Source organism: Nansenia antarctica, assembly GCF_963989245.1.
Source record: "Nansenia antarctica genome assembly, chromosome: 5".
Lineage (NCBI taxonomy): Eukaryota > Metazoa > Chordata > Actinopteri > Argentiniformes > Microstomatidae > Nansenia > Nansenia antarctica.
Window position 1 is genome coordinate 49,534,812 of NC_137690.1, and position 15,724 is coordinate 49,550,535.

General features: G+C 45.8%; 1 protein-coding gene across 1 annotated transcript in view; it reads left to right on the plus strand.

Annotated features, from left to right (window-relative positions):
- Positions 1-10,245: 10,245 nt before the first annotated feature.
- The window catches only part of mrps9 (mitochondrial ribosomal protein S9), a 14,507-nt gene continuing 9,028 nt past the window's right edge, over positions 10,246-15,724 (plus strand). Inside the window, exons 1-2 of the mRNA XM_080531154.1 lie at positions 10,246-10,372; positions 13,539-13,721. Coding sequence (XP_080387280.1) covers positions 10,277-10,372; positions 13,539-13,721 — 279 coding nt within the window. The 5' untranslated portion in view covers positions 10,246-10,276. The remainder of the gene's footprint in view (positions 10,373-13,538; positions 13,722-15,724) is intronic.

Genomic DNA, 15,724 nt, shown 5'->3' on the forward strand with positions numbered 1-15,724 from the left:
CTGCACCTGATTTTCAATCCAGCAGCTGCCATCAATCCGTCCAGACTGTCCAGGGCCCAGAACCTAGGTCTTTGCTGTGTTCAGGGCCTGGATGGCCCTGGGGTAGAAGCTGAGCTTCAGTCTGTTTGTCCTTGCGAACATGGTCCTGTACCGCCTGTTCGAGGGCAGCCGAGCAAAGTGTTCGTACCCAGGGTGGGATGGGTCTCTGGAGATCTTGGAGGCCTTCCTGAGGCAGCGTGTGTTGTACAGCTCTTCCAGAGAGGGGAGGGGGGCGCCGGTGATCTTCTGGGCCGTTCTCACGACTCTCTGTAGCGCATTCCTCTCTGCGGCTGTGCAGCTGGAGAACCAGTTGCAGATGCAGTAGGTGAGGATGCTCTCCACTGCGCAGCGGTAGAAGGCCACCAGCATCTCCTGTCTGATGTGGTCTTTCCTGAGGACTCTCAGGAAGAAGAGCCGCTGTTGTGCCTTCTTGATGATGGCTGCTGTGTTGTTCTTCCAGGACAGGTCATCCTGTATGTGCACCCCCAGGAATCGGAGGGTTGAGACTCTCTCCACGCTCCCTCCGTCGATGAGCAGGGGCTGGACCTCAGATTTTTTCCTCCTGAAGTCCACGATGATTTCCTGGGTCTTTGACTGGTTCAGCAGCAGGTTGTTAACCTTGCACAGCTTGCTCAGCTGCTCTACCTCATCCCTGTACGCCGCCTCGTCCCCCCCCCGAGATGCAGCCCACCACGGTGGTGTCGTCTGCAAACTTTACGATGGAGTTGCTGGGGTGGACGGGGGTGAAGTCGTAGGTGTAGAGGTTGTAGAGGATGGGGCTTAGCACGCAGCCCTGGGGGGACCCAGTGCTGAGTCTGAGGGCTGTGGAGGTGTGGGAGCCCACCCGCACCCTCTGGGGGCGGTCAGTCCCAGGTCTAGTAGTTTGGTCACTAGCCTGTCTGGAAGGATGGTGTTGAAGGCTATTATAAGTATTATAACTATTACTACTATTATTATCACTATTACTACTGATACGACTAGGCTGTCTAGCTTACTACTACTACTAATACTATTATAACTATTACTACTATTATTATCACTATTACTACTGATACGACTAGGCTGGCTAGCTTACTACTACTACTAATACTATTATAACTATTACTACTATTATTACCACTATTACTACTGATACGACTAGGCTGGCTAGCTTACTACTAATAATAATACTATTACTATTACTACTATTATTATCACTATTACTACTGATACGACTAGGCTGGCTAGCTTACTACTACTACTACTAATACTATTATAACTATTACTACTACTACTACTACTACTACTACTACTACTACTACTATTATTATCACTATTACTACTGATACGACTAGGCTGGCTAGCTTACTACTACTACTACTACTACTACTATTATTATAACTAATAACTATTACTATGACTACTATTATTATCATCACTATTACTAGCCTACTACTGTTACTACTACTATTATCACTATTACTACTACTACTACTACTACTACTACTACTACTACTACTACTACTACTACTACTACTACTACTACTACTACTACTACTACCACTACTACTACTACTACTACTACTACTACTACTACTACTACTACTACTACTACTACTACTACTACTACTACTACTACTATTACTACTATTTAATGTAGTGCCTCTGTCGATGTATCTCTGTCAGAGTATACAGATAGATTGGCCCAAGTTGCCTTTACATAGCTTTTGTATATTCAATGAACCTCAATGCACTATGAGGCTCCAGCACTAACCCTAGCTCCAGCCCTAACCCTAGCTCCAGACGTACAACACAGACACAGAATATATCGTTTATTGTTTTTGACATGAGTTTGGCAAGAAGATGAAACTACCATTGCTTTTCTCGCTGAGTATGTTTGTATCAAGCAACAGACATCACTTTGAACATAATTTGTTAAGCAAAATATATTAAAATTAACCCTTCACTGTAAGTATTGCACATCTGAGCCCCTGTATTGCCGTTGCCTGAAGTATATGCAGATGCAGCCACAGCATACACGTTAATGCTGCAGCTGGACCCTTCTCGAGCCCAAAAACAACACGGAGGAAATACAGGCTGCGTTCGTAAATTCGCTCTGATCAAATTACTAGTATGGAGGACCAAGTCTGTCAAAATTAACAATAAATATATAGATACATAAATGAATGTATGAACAAATAAATGAATGAATACACACAGTATAACGAAATACATTTCTATATTTATTTATTCTTTTACGCATTCATTCTTTGTTTTCCACTTTCATTCTTTGTTTTCCACATTCTTTTCCACATTCATTCTTTCTTTTCCACATTCTTTTCCACATTCATTCTTTCTTTTCCACATTCTTTTCCACATTCATTCTTTCTTTTCCACATTCATGCTTTCATTCTTTCTCCGATTATCAGATCTGTATGCAAATATAGGGGCGTGTCTTGCATGTTATCCACGCCCCACGCATTTTCATTGGTTGATGCCCCACGCATTTTCATTGGTTGATACCGCGCATGACGTGGTAAAAGCGACAAAGTCGAGATAGTCCTTGGGCCAAACCATTTTTCATTACCATCTGGGTGGGCAAATTCTAGATGTGGTTTTTTTATTCCTATACATCCCTGGATTATGTTTTGATATGATAGACCTTTTGGTTTGGCAGCTTATTAGTGGTTATCACCTCTTAAATGTATGGACTGCTTTTCTTCAAAACCGGAGTTTTACCAGAAAAAGTCCCCTGCCATATCTTGCTCCCCTTCGTATGATTCGCTCGTAGGTCGGGCTGTGGTTGTGATAGAGACGTGAGACCAGAGGGTTTTTTACACACCTGAGTCTCCTGAACAGTAGATATCGACCCCTAGTCGATCAGACCTTCTTAGGCTGAGCTATGGTCACGTTTCCGCACCTACCCCCCTACCAGTGAATGCCAAATTTCTTTTGCGGGTCTCTGAAATAGAGGAATACATCTAGTTTGACATTAAATTACCAACCTTATTCTAAACTAAAATATTGTCAGGGTGCAGTAATTGGGGCAGATCTCATTACAACTTAGAGGCACTACAAACAAGGAATCTTCTGTAAATTTAACGTAAATTAAGTTACATTAATATTACTACAATATAAAACCCTGTCTCAAGCCTGGGTACACAGCAGGTAACCTTTCATCTGCCTCGGCCTCAGTGTCCTGCATTCAGGTCCACAAAAAAAAGATGAAAGGTCAAACCCATGGATGGGTACATTTATTGTTTTCAGAATTGTTATGTTTAAATATACAAATTATGCATTATCTACTTAAAATAGGCATTTTCCCAGACTTTTCCAGAATAGAAATCTAATCAGTAAAAACTAATCTAAAACTAATCTAAGCAAGCCTTTAGAATATGGATAATAACACATACAATACAGACAAATCTTACTATACTCCTCTTACTGTAGGCTATTGCCAATTTTTTTTAACGATATGTACTGTCTCTGCTTAGAAAACACGTTGATCCACTGCTAGATGTTTTTCAATTTGCCTATAAAGAGAACCGTAGCACAGAGGATGCTATTCTCTATATCACACATTCTGTATCCAAGCACCTTGAGAACAAAAAGGCCTATGCCCGAATTATGTTTGTTGATTTTAGTTCCGCCTTTAATACGGTACAACCCCACGTGCTCTTAGGAAAGCTCAAAGACATGGGTGTCAATAGTACTTTAATCAAATGGATCCATTCCTTCATGTTAGAAAGAGAACAGCAAGTGAAAGTCAATGGAACACTGTCAGTGACTAAACACTGCAGTACAGGTGTCCCCCAAGGTTGCGTTCTGTCCCCATATCTTTTCTCAGTATACACCAACGACTGTAAAAGTAACCACCCAAGCAACCATATTATAAAATATGCTGACGACACTGGAATTCTAAGTCTCCTTGCTAAAGATACAGACCCCTCGGTGCTCCATGATGAGATTAACATATTCATTAAATGGTGCGACAGCAACCATCTCATCTTAAACCTCACCAAAACTCAGGAGGTTGTGTTAGACCCAAGGCAGGTAACTGACCATGAGCCTGTGGTCGTCAAAGACCAAATAATCATCCAGGTGCCCTCTTATAAGTACTTAGGTATTCAATTAGACAACCATCTCTGCTGGAATACACACATAGACAGCTTATGTAACAAACTACAGCAGAGGCTTTATCACCTGAGGCGACTCAGACTTTATGGGGTGAGAAAGCAGATCATGAGAAAAACATTTTTTATATCAGTCCATTGTTGAAAGTGTAATCAGATATGGAATAATTGTGTGGTTTGGCAACTTAACTGTACAACAAAAAAACAGACTAGTCAGCATTCACAAAACAGCCATGACAATTGTAGGTGAAAGAGACTATGTGATCCTAAATAAACTATATGAAAAAGCTGTCCTGGACAAGGCTAATAAGATCATCGCAGACCCCCAACATCCGCTCTCCACAGAATACGAAGTTCTCCCCGGTAGAAGGTTTCGCATGCCAAGATGTAATAATAAGCTCTTAAAACTATCATTTGTCCCATTCTCCATTAAACTAATCAATTCGCTCAAGCAGAAACGATGATTAGGACATGACCACCAGCACCTGCACTTTATCTTAGACACCACTTGAAGGGCCATGTGCAATATTCGAAAACACCACTTGAAGGGTTATGTGCAATATATATATATACACCAAATTATGCCATGTCCAGGTGGAAACTGCTGCCAATGTCACTCAATGTTTGCTGCTGTCCTGTTGTTTACTTTGCCTGCTGTATGTTGTATGTATCGTCTCTGTAGCACTTGAAGCATGAAAGTACCATGCCCAAGACAAGTTTCCCCTTGGGGACATTAAAGTATAATCAATCAATCAATATTTTGCTCCCCTTCGCGTGAGTCGCGCGTAGCTCGGGCTGTGGTTGTGATAGAGACAAGAGCCAGATGTACTGTATGCGCCTGGGTCACCTGAGAGACCCTGAGTCGTTCAGAGCTTCCTACGCTGAGCTATGGTAACTCTCCCGCACCTACCGCATATTACCTCCGGAAAACCGCAAAACTACTAGGCATTCACCGGTAGGGGGTAGGTGCGGGAAAGTTACCATAGCTCATCGTAGGAATCTCTGATCGACTCGGGGTTGGTCTCTACGTGTCTAGGAGACTCAGGCGCATAAAAAACATGAAAGGGCTCATGTCTCTATCACAACCACAGCACAGCTACGCGCGAATCATGCGAAAGGGAGCAAGATATGGCAAGGGACCTAACCCTAACCCTAACCACTAACCACTAATAAGCTGTCAAACCAAAAGGTCTATCATATCAAAACATAATCTAGGGATGTATAGGAATAAAAAAATCACATCTAGAATTTGCCCACCCAGATGGTCAGGGCTGGACTTAGGGGGGTGGGGGGCCCTGGGCTTGAGTCATTGTTCGGGCCCCTACCTACACTAAAAATTATAAGGCCCTGTCCACACCTATACGTTTTTTTGATAAACGTGGATTTTTATATTCGTTTTGGGGGGTTCGTCCAGACGCAAACGAGTTTGCATTATTAAACAACAAAAAACAGAATCATTACATAATGCCTCTTGTTCCTAAGTGAATCACTTTGTAAACGCTTCCTAATGGTTGTAATGACTATGTTTAATTGGTAGGTAGTGATCAGGGAACGGCATCCTTTTATTTAATTACATTTTTTTACGGTCGCTAAGTCACAGTGTTCAATACTGAAACCACAGATTCACACTGCGACTCAAGCTGTTTGTTCAGTTCCACGTCTGTTACTCCATCATCCGATGCTCGTTTCATGTACGTTAACACACACATACATACACACATACACACATATATACACCTCGTGACTCTAGCAGCGAACCGAGCCGGGCCGATAGTGGAAAAGTGCCAATAGCCTTCCTATGGCGATCACAGCTCTCGTGTTCGGCGGCATGTTTCCAGTCGCTATCGCCCGTTTCAACACAAGACTGACAGTTTCCCTCACTGACTGAACAGGCGGCAAGCAAAGCAAAAGACAGAACCGGTGGAGGGAGAATATAAAAGCCATGCTCTTGGCAAGCACTCACCGTTTAAGAGTTTGCGTTTGAAATAGGATTTGGAGAAAAATCTCTTTTGGTGTTTGTAATGTAATGGCATTCAGATGCTTTATTATCCACGTCCTTATTCGGACATGACTCCGTCCATAGCCCAGTATGCTCGGACTCTGTTGTCAACTTTGCCCCCACGAAAGAACTCCATTTCTCATTAGAAAAAGTAATTTATAAATTCAAAATCAAAGAGCAAATATTTATTCATACATTTGGATTTATTTTGGGGCCCCTTGTAGCCCGGGGCCCCTGGGCTCAAGCCCAGGGTAGCCCATGCATAAGTCCGGCCCTGCAGATGGTAATGAAATGTTAAATTTTGGGGTTTGGCCCAAGGACTATTACTCTTGGCTGAGGGCTTCACCATGTCACGCACAGTATCAACCAATGAAAATGCGTAGAGTGCGCCCAAGATACGCCCCTATATTTGCATACACATCTGATAATGACAAAGACAAACTATTCTATGTGAATACAACTTTGTCTTTCTCTTTATCAGATGTGTATGCAAATATAGGGGCATATCTTGCATGTTGTCCACGCCCCTGCCCATTTTCATTGGTTGATACTGCGCGTGACGTGGTGAAGCCCTCAGCCAAGAGCAGACACTACTTAATTTCCAATCATAGCATGTTTAAAAAATAAAAATAAATAGGGTTAGGGCATATGAATCATTGTGGAGGTATGATATATGGCATATATATATACGGTTCTTTGGTGGAAAGGCATTTTTTAAAGCCATTTTTAGTCACCACAAGTCTGTTCAAACCCAGGCAGCGAGACCAGCAGGAAAACACAACTAGATCTTCTATAATTCTAACTGGATAGTACTTCGTTTCCAGTCATAGTCAGCTAGATTACTTACTTAGCTAGCTTACTTTTACTTATCAAATGTACATTTTGTGATATAAACGCAGTGGAGACACTCTCAGCTGTCTTGCATCGCGGATATGCGCTCTGGGCTATGTCTAATTGAGTCAACTGGTATTGTGGTTATCACCAAGTTCTCCCATACAGTGCTGATGGACTAGTATAGACCATTGCCGACATGTGTGAAAGGGGACAACACGGGAATAGTTTGGGATTCCATGGAAATTATAGGGAGAAAGAGGCTGTGTGAGAACGGGGCTATTCATAGCTTTCAGTCACGTGGTTTCTTCCCTAGCAACCACCAACCTGACGGGCAAAAAGGATCATAGCAACATCGCGCAACATGGCGAGTGGACGCAATTTACCGGCTGCCGACTATTTTGACCACCTCACCCATGAAGAACTAGCAAGATACACGGAAAAGCTACACATATTGGGCACTTGCGACCCATATTTAGCCCCCGCGGCTGTGTTTGAACCACTAAATGCAGCTAAGTCCCTGCCTGATCTCGTGTTCGGTGACATCTGGACATATCTGGTGGAGAATCCATCCCCATTTAAGCCAACTGTACATGCCCCAGTATCGAGCTTTATCAGACAAAGAACTACAGGCAAAGAGTGAAGAGATCTTTACAGGGTTGAGTTTGACAGAAGAACAGGTAGGCTACATTTAGGCCACATCAGTCAGTAAATTTGGTCAGAAAAAACTGAACAAACCTTGACATGTCTTCATTCATTCTATGGTATACACAGCACAAAGGACAAACATGTTCAGATGTTAATATTTAATAAAACAATAAAAATTAAAATAAAACAAACTTTCAGTACATGTTCAGTTTTTTTATTTCATTAAATGTACATAAGAATATGAAGTTTTTCCAAATGAAATGTACACATTTGTGATGAGGCATACAAAGAAATCTTCTACGGTGTGCGGGACATCCTATTTCCTAGTTTATTTTATTCACCCAGCACCCGTCGATGTGCGTACCATATACAGCTTTATCCATGTAGGTACTAACCCAAAGGAACAATAGAGGGAGCAACATTTATCAGAGCGCAGCACACTTGCACTATCTTGTCTAGAGGTGTAAGAGCATGAGGATGTTCAGCTTCACACATTTGAATTCCAATTCTACTCTGAAGGATGGTGTATCTATTTCGGGCCTCACCAATGACCCTCTCCACGTGGATTCTGACAGATGCAAGCCCTCGTGTGGACTCCAACTCTACTGGACTCAGTTGCTTTTTGCCCCTTGTAAATGCTGGGATCTTAAGTTGTGCATTGAAAAGACCAACTGAATCTGCTACATCAAATCCTCGATCTGCCAATATAACATCCCCTGGGTTAAGTTTATCCAAAAACCCACATCTTTCAGTCAGGTGTTTGTCGGATGTTCTACCACCCCATCCCTTAGATATAAAAGAAACAGTTCCTTGTGGTGTGATACCAATAAGATATTTTATGGTATGGTTGTGTTTGTAATTTGAATATGTCTGTGCTCTTGCTCTTGGGTCTCCAGGCTTTTCAATAAATATCTCGAAGCAGTCAATTATACAAGCACATCTACGAAAGACCTGTCTAAATACCATAGGCATTGACAGCAATAGTTCATTTCTATTTGGCCAAAACACAAGTGCTGGAACAAGCTTGGCATTCAATGCATCAATGGTGTTTCTAAATGTTCTGCTAGCAGTTGGAACGGAGACTCTAAAGATGCAGCTAAGCAATGCAAGGGGCAGGTTCATTTTGAGTCTCATAAGGGTTAAGACAAGTTGTTGGAAAGGAGAGAGGATTGTACCAGTTGGTAACAGGGAGAAGACAAACATATAAACAACGTGTAATTTGGCATAGGTGGGCATTCCAGTCATTGTTATCACTTTTTCATCATCATTTTCTAAGGTGGCTTCATCAAATGTACTTAATTTGATCATGTCCTTCAGCCGACGGTTCTCTTCCCTAAGGTACTTGCATTCCCTCTCCAGTCTTGCAACATTATCCTTGCACCTGTTGTTGTTACACTGCTCAGCCTCAGGAGCAGGTAGCTCTGGCTCCATGTCAGGTAGGCTTTGATCTGTCAGTGCTGGGGCAACTGCATCTTGCTGCTTCTCCTCACGCTTTTTCATAATTTTGTTGTGCTGCTCGTACCTGTCCATTGCTTTCTCCCTTTTCCTCTTCTTGTTGGGTGATGTGTGCGAGAACACTGATGGAACCCAGTCAGGAGACAAAGGGTCGTCAGATTTGAAACCTATGAATCAAGGCGATAATAACGTTACGGCATTAGTAGCTAATGCTAACGTTAGCAACCTTTTGGCAAGCCACCTAAACAAACCATGCAGAAATGATGAACGTTAGCTATGTACAGATAATGGCTAAATGCTTTGCAATTGTAGCGAATTATATTAACATTACTTTAGCTAACTTACCTTTGATGAAATGTTCGCTGCACAGACGTGTGTGCTTTGATGGCACCCATTCTTTCTGTCCCGCTCCTGGTACACTTCGTTTGATGGCATTAATCCACACATTTCTCCTCTCTTTATTTTCTTTTTCACTCGGTAACCTATAAAGACACAACCCAGGCCTATCTCCTCGCCGGTTTGTACACCCGATTGCACAGCAACTATCTGGCATGATTGTTTTCTAACCAATGCTACTGTGTTTCCTGGTGCTCTGCAGCTTCACAGGCAGTGCCTTTTGCCCGTCAGGTGGGCGTTTCCACTATGCTGTGACGACACATGAAAGCTATGAATAGACTCTCTACCCGTCTGTGATGATAACTGCGTCGCTGCTTTCACACGTCACGCGCAGTATCAACCAATGAAAATGCGTAGGGGCGTGGACAACATGCAAGATACGCCCCCAGATATTTGCATACAGATCTGATAAAGTGGAAAAGAAAGAATGAATGTGGAAAAGAAAGAATGAAAGAATGAATGTGGAAAAGAAAGAATGAAAGAATGAATGTGGAAAAGAATGTCTAAAACAAAGAATGAATGTGGAAAACAATGAATGAATGCGTAAAAGAATAAATAAATATAGAAATGTATTTCGTTATACTGTGTGTACTCATTCATTTATTTGTTCATACATTCATTTATGGATCTATATATTTATTGTTAATTTTGACCGACTTGGTCCTCCATATACTTGGTCACTTTATGATGTTGAACCCAGTGTGCGCTCCGGCGCTCTCACAGCGAATTTACGAACGCAGCCACAATCCCTTCCTAACAGGTGACGTCACCGTTCCATCAGAGTTGAAGCAAAAACATGGCCGCCTCCGGAGGACGAACCGTGGGGTCTTTTCTATGGAAATGCGGCAGTTGTTCCAATTTCAACTCAGCCTCGTCAACTTTAACCCGCCAGGTAGGTTCAAGGCAGGAGGACTGTGAGAAATGTCCTAACCGCTTTACCTCCATGTCAGACTAGGCTGCAGAAAGGGCCAGAGTTGTCCTTGAAACAGCTAGCTAAGCTAACGCTAGCCATGCATCCCTGTATGTCCCACTGGTCGTTGTGTCTTGCAGCTCGCCAGCTAATCAGTTAAATGACCGGCTGAACGTTGGCAAGTGTTTCTAGTTACAATAATATGTCATACCGTCCTCTCTTCCGAAAATAATGTATCATTTACTCGGTCACATATGTTGTTGTCGTAGCTAACAGCCCCATCTGTCCCATCGCTGTCACATGTGTGACATCGTTGCTGTGTGACGATGCGACCGATTGGCCGGTATGGTATATCATTATGATATATCCTAAATGACAAGGACAGCTCTGGACTGGAGCTGTAAACGTTACCTTTACGCTCGGTAGTACTCGGTATCTTCCTTCAAAACTGATGGAATGAACGCTGGAATAAAAACTAAATGAAATAAAGAAAGAGATGTCAGTCCCAGACAGTTTGGTAATGTTGTTGCCCTGCCCCCCCCCCCCCTGTCCTCCAGGTCCTCAGTAGACAGTTTGGTAATGTTGTTGCCCTGCCCCCCCCTGTCCTCCTGGTCCTCAGTAGACAGTTTGGTAATGTTGTTGCCCTGCCCCCCCCCCTGTCCTCCAGGTCCTCAGTAGACAGTTTGGTAATGTTGTTGCCCTGCCCCCCCCTGTCCTCCTGGTCCTCAGTAGACAGTTTGGTAATGTTGTTGCCCTGCCCCCCCCCCTGTCCTCCAGGTCCTCAGTAGACAGTTTGGTAATGTTGTTGCCCCCCCCCCCCCCCTGTCCTCCAGGTCCTCAGTAGACAGTTTGGTAATGTTGTTGCCCTGCCCCCCCCCCCCCTGTCCTCCAGGTCCTCAGTAGACAGTTTGGTAATGTTGTTGCCCCCCCCCCCCCCCCTGTCCTCCAGGTCCTCAGTAGACAGTTTGGTAATGTTGTTGCCCTGCCCCCCCCCTGTCCTCCTGGTCCTCAGTAGACAGTTTGGTAATGTTGTTGCCCTGCCCCCCCCCTGTCCTCCTGGTCCTCAGTAGACAGTTTGGTAATGTTGTTGCCCTGCCCCCCCCCTGTCCTCCTGGTCCTCAGTAGACAGTTTGGTAATGTTGTTGCCCTGCCCCCCCCCCCTGTCCTCCTGGTCCTCAGTAGACAGTTTGGTAATGTTGTTGCCCCCCCCCCCCCTGTCCTCCTGGTCCTCAGTAGACAGTTTGGTAATGTTGTTGCCCTGCCCCCCCCCTGTCCTCCTGGTCCTCAGTAGACAGTTTGGTAATGTTGTTGCCCTGCCCCCCCCCCTGACCTCCTGGTCCTCAGTAGACAGTTTGGTAATGTTGTTGCCCTGCCCCCCCCCCTGTCCTCCTGGTCCTCAGTAGACAGTTTGGTAATGTTGTTGCCCTGCCCCCCCCCCCCCTGTCCTCCTGGTCCTCAGTAGACAGTTTGGTAATGTTGTTGCCCTGCCCCCCCCCCCCCTGTCCTCCTGGTCCTCAGTAGACAGTTTGGTAATGTTGTTGCCCTGCCCCCCCCTGTCCTCCTGGTCCTCAGTAGACAGTTTGGTAATGTTGTTGCCCTGCCCCCCCCCTGTCCTCCTGGTCCTCAGTAGACAGTTTGGTAATGTTGTTGCCCTGCCCCCCCCCTGTCCTCCAGGTCCTCAGTAGACAGTTTGGTAATGTTGTTGCCCCCCCCCCCTGTCCTCCAGGTCCTCAGTAGACAGTTTGGTAATGTTGTTGCCCTGCCCCCCCCCCCCCTGTCCTCCAGGTCCTCAGTAGACAGTTTGGTAATGTTGTTGCCCCCCCCCCCTGTCCTCCAGGTCCTCAGTAGACAGTTTGGTAATGTTGTTGCCCTGCCCCCCCCTGTCCTCCTGGTCCTCAGTAGACAGTTTGGTAATGTTGTTGCCCTGCCCCCCCCCCTGTCCTCCTGGTCCTCAGTAGACAGTTTGGTAATGTTGTTGCCCTGCCCCCCCCCTGTCCTCCTGGTCCTCAGTAGACAGTTTGGTAATGTTGTTGCCCTGCCCCCCCCCCTGTCCTCCAGGTCCTCAGTAGACAGTTTGGTAATGTTGTTGCCCCCCCCCCCCCCCTGACCTCCTGGTCCTCAGTAGACAGTTTGGTAATGTTGTTGCCCCCCCCCCCCCCCTGTCCTCCTGGTCCTCAGTAGACAGTTTGGTAATGTTGTTGCCCCCCCCCCCCCCCTGTCCTCCAGGTCCTCAGTAGACAGTTTGGTAATGTTGTTGCCCCCCCCCTGTCCTCCAGGTCCTCAGTAGACAGTTTGGTAATGTTGTTGCCCCCCCCCCCCCCCTGTCCTCCAGGTCCTCAGTAGACAGTTTGGTAATGTTGTTGCCCTGCCCCCCCCCCTGTCCTCCTGGTCCTCAGTAGACAGTTTGGTAATGTTGTTGCCCTGCCCCCCCCCTGTCCTCCAGGTCCTCAGTAGACAGTTTGGTAATGTTGTTGCCCCCCCCCCCCCTGTCCTCCTGGTCCTCAGTAGACAGTTTGGTAATGTTGTTGCCCTGCCCCCCCCTGTCCTCCTGGTCCTCAGTAGACAGTTTGGTAATGTTGTTGCCCTGCCCCCCCCCTGTCCTCCTGGTCCTCAGTAGACAGTTTGGTAATGTTGTTGCCCTGCCCCCCCCCCTGTCCTCCAGGTCCTCAGTAGACAGTTTGGTAATGTTGTTGCCCCCCCCCCCCCTGTCCTCCTGGTCCTCAGTAGACAGTTTGGTAATGTTGTTGCCCTGCCCCCCCCCTGTCCTCCTGGTCCTCAGTAGACAGTTTGGTAATGTTGTTGCCCCCCCCCCCCCCCTGTCCTCCTGGTCCTCAGTAGACAGTTTGGTAATGTTGTTGCCCTGCCCCCCCCCTGTCCTCCAGGTCCTCAGTAGACAGTTTGGTAATGTTGTTGCCCCCCCCCCCCCCCCCTGTCCTCCTGGTCCTCAGTAGACAGTTTGGTAATGTTGTTGCCCTGCCCCCCCCTGTCCTCCAGGTCCTCAGTAGACAGTTTGGTAATGTTGTTGCCCTGCCCCCCCCCCCTGACCTCCTGGTCCTCAGTAGACAGTTTGGTAATGTTGTTGCCCTGCCCCCCCCTGTCCTCCAGGTCCTCAGTAGACAGTTTGGTAATGTTTTGGCCTGTCCTCCAGGTCCTCAGTAGGAAGATATGTGTGAGCTCTGCGCTCCATAGGAAGAACCTGGCAGCCGCAGGCCCGGAGAAGTTCTCTGAGGAGTTTGTCAAGAAGCAGGTGGAGGACTTCAACATCGGGAAAAGACACCTGGCGAATATGATGGGAGAGGACCCGGAGACGTTCACTCAGGAGGACATTGACGTAAGAGCCCGTTTTTTAAAATATATTAAAAAATAAGGGTGCAGAACTTTGAGAGCTGTGTGATGTGTGTCAAAGTTGTGCATTTATCGGTGTCTCCTTTGGCTATGTCTTTAGGAAATTGGTCTAACTTACACTTCTGATTTGGGCAGGCTAATCATTACGTTTACATTTGAGACATTTAGCCTTTATTCAAAGCGACTTACAACAACAAAGTACATTTGTCTAAGTAAAGTGAATCATCTATCCATCAGTCATCAGGCATGATAAGAAAAACAAATCTAGCTAGGACCAGGGGCCACTGGCAGTCACAACACTAGAAGAACTGTACGGAAACTTCATCATCAGAGACAGGATTTAAAGTGTTTGAACAGCCATCAGTATTCCTGTCGCCAGTTAATCCGTTCTAGTCCTCCTGGCCCACTGGGCTTCTGTTGTCTTGTCACACATGTCACCAGTACATCTGTGTACCTGGATCACACAAACACTGGCCAGCAGGGGCCAGCAGTGTGTAATGTGGTCTGTCTACAGTATTAGCAACGCTTTCTATCTCTCTCACTCACACACACACACACACGCACAATGTTTTATTCATGACAGAGGGAATACATTAGCTCTGTTAGCCTCACTCACTTAGTTAGATTTCTCCCGTTCCCAGAAACCCCTCCTGTGTAATGAACAGAGCTGTGAGGAGGGGCGGTGTGGAAGCAGAAGTGACAGGAAGCCTCCCGTCCTCAGATGTGTTCGAAGGAGAGGAGCGGAAAATAGGGGGAGACCGCCGGGGGTACCTAGGAGACACCTGTGTGCCGGCCCCTCAACGCTTTATGTCCAAGCGCTTCAGCCGAAACGACACCCCACCTATTTAGTCCTAATGACGGTTCTTCCAGGACGAATTACGTCTGGTGAAAAAGTGAAACTTTTGCGAGTCCCATTAGTGTGAGGGCGTTGCTGCAGCTGTGGTGTGAGGGGTGTAGACCTGTAGGCTGTGGTGTGTAGGGGTGTAGACCTGTAGGCTAAATCCTGGGTGACTTGAGGAGATTTGTTTTACGAATCCACACATGGTATGAAAAAGAGAGTTGAAAGTTGAGAGTTGAGAGCACATAGTCACAAGTGTGGTGTGAGTGTGCTGTTTCTTCCACCACCAGCCAATCGTGGCTCAGAGCACTTTCTTTTAACAACCGCCTTGCCGTGACAGTTTTCGCATGCATATGTGCACCAGCGAGTACGGTTTCTGTTCCATGAGCTCTTCCTCAACTTAGTATTTTCCTTAGTATTTCAGTGTTCATTTATTTTGTAGATGTTTTTAGGACAATTCTGCTTCATTGAGATAGAGACAGTAGAGATTGACAGGAAGGATGGGTGAGAGAGAGGAGGGAGGACATGCTAATGTAGCTCAAGGGTCGGAATCGAACCAGAAACCTTGTGATGGTGCGGTATGCACATTAGTGTGCTACTAAAGCACCCCCGTTTTTTATTTAATTTTCTACATACCGTTTCTTCAACCGTTTGTTATGACCTCCAAGCACTTTTAGGCTTTTTAGGTAGGCCTACTTTTTAGCCAATTTTGGGGGGGATACTAGTAGTTTACTAGTAGATACAGTGAAGCCTAGTGAAGCCTAGTTCCTTTTATTCACACTACACTGTTAAGAGGTTGCTCGTTTCAAGCATTTTATTGTACCGTTTACATCTGTGTGTCCTCCTGTGTGATAAAGTTGAAATAGACTTAGATTTGATCCGGCCTCTGCCTTGGGCCTTCTAGACTGGAGACGAAGGACCAGTCAATCACTTCCTATGCCAGACCTTGGGTTTGGGTTTGGCTGAAGTGAAGCTGCCCCAACCAAGGGGACACGTCACCCTCTCTCTGAGTTGAGTGTTGACACGGAGGTAGTTCAGACAGTCAAGAGTGTCATGAGCACAATCAGATCTGTGGCAGAGAGCTCTCTCTGTCTCTCTCTCTCTCTCTCCCTCTCCCTCCATCCCCAGGGGGCTGAGCCATATTGCATCCC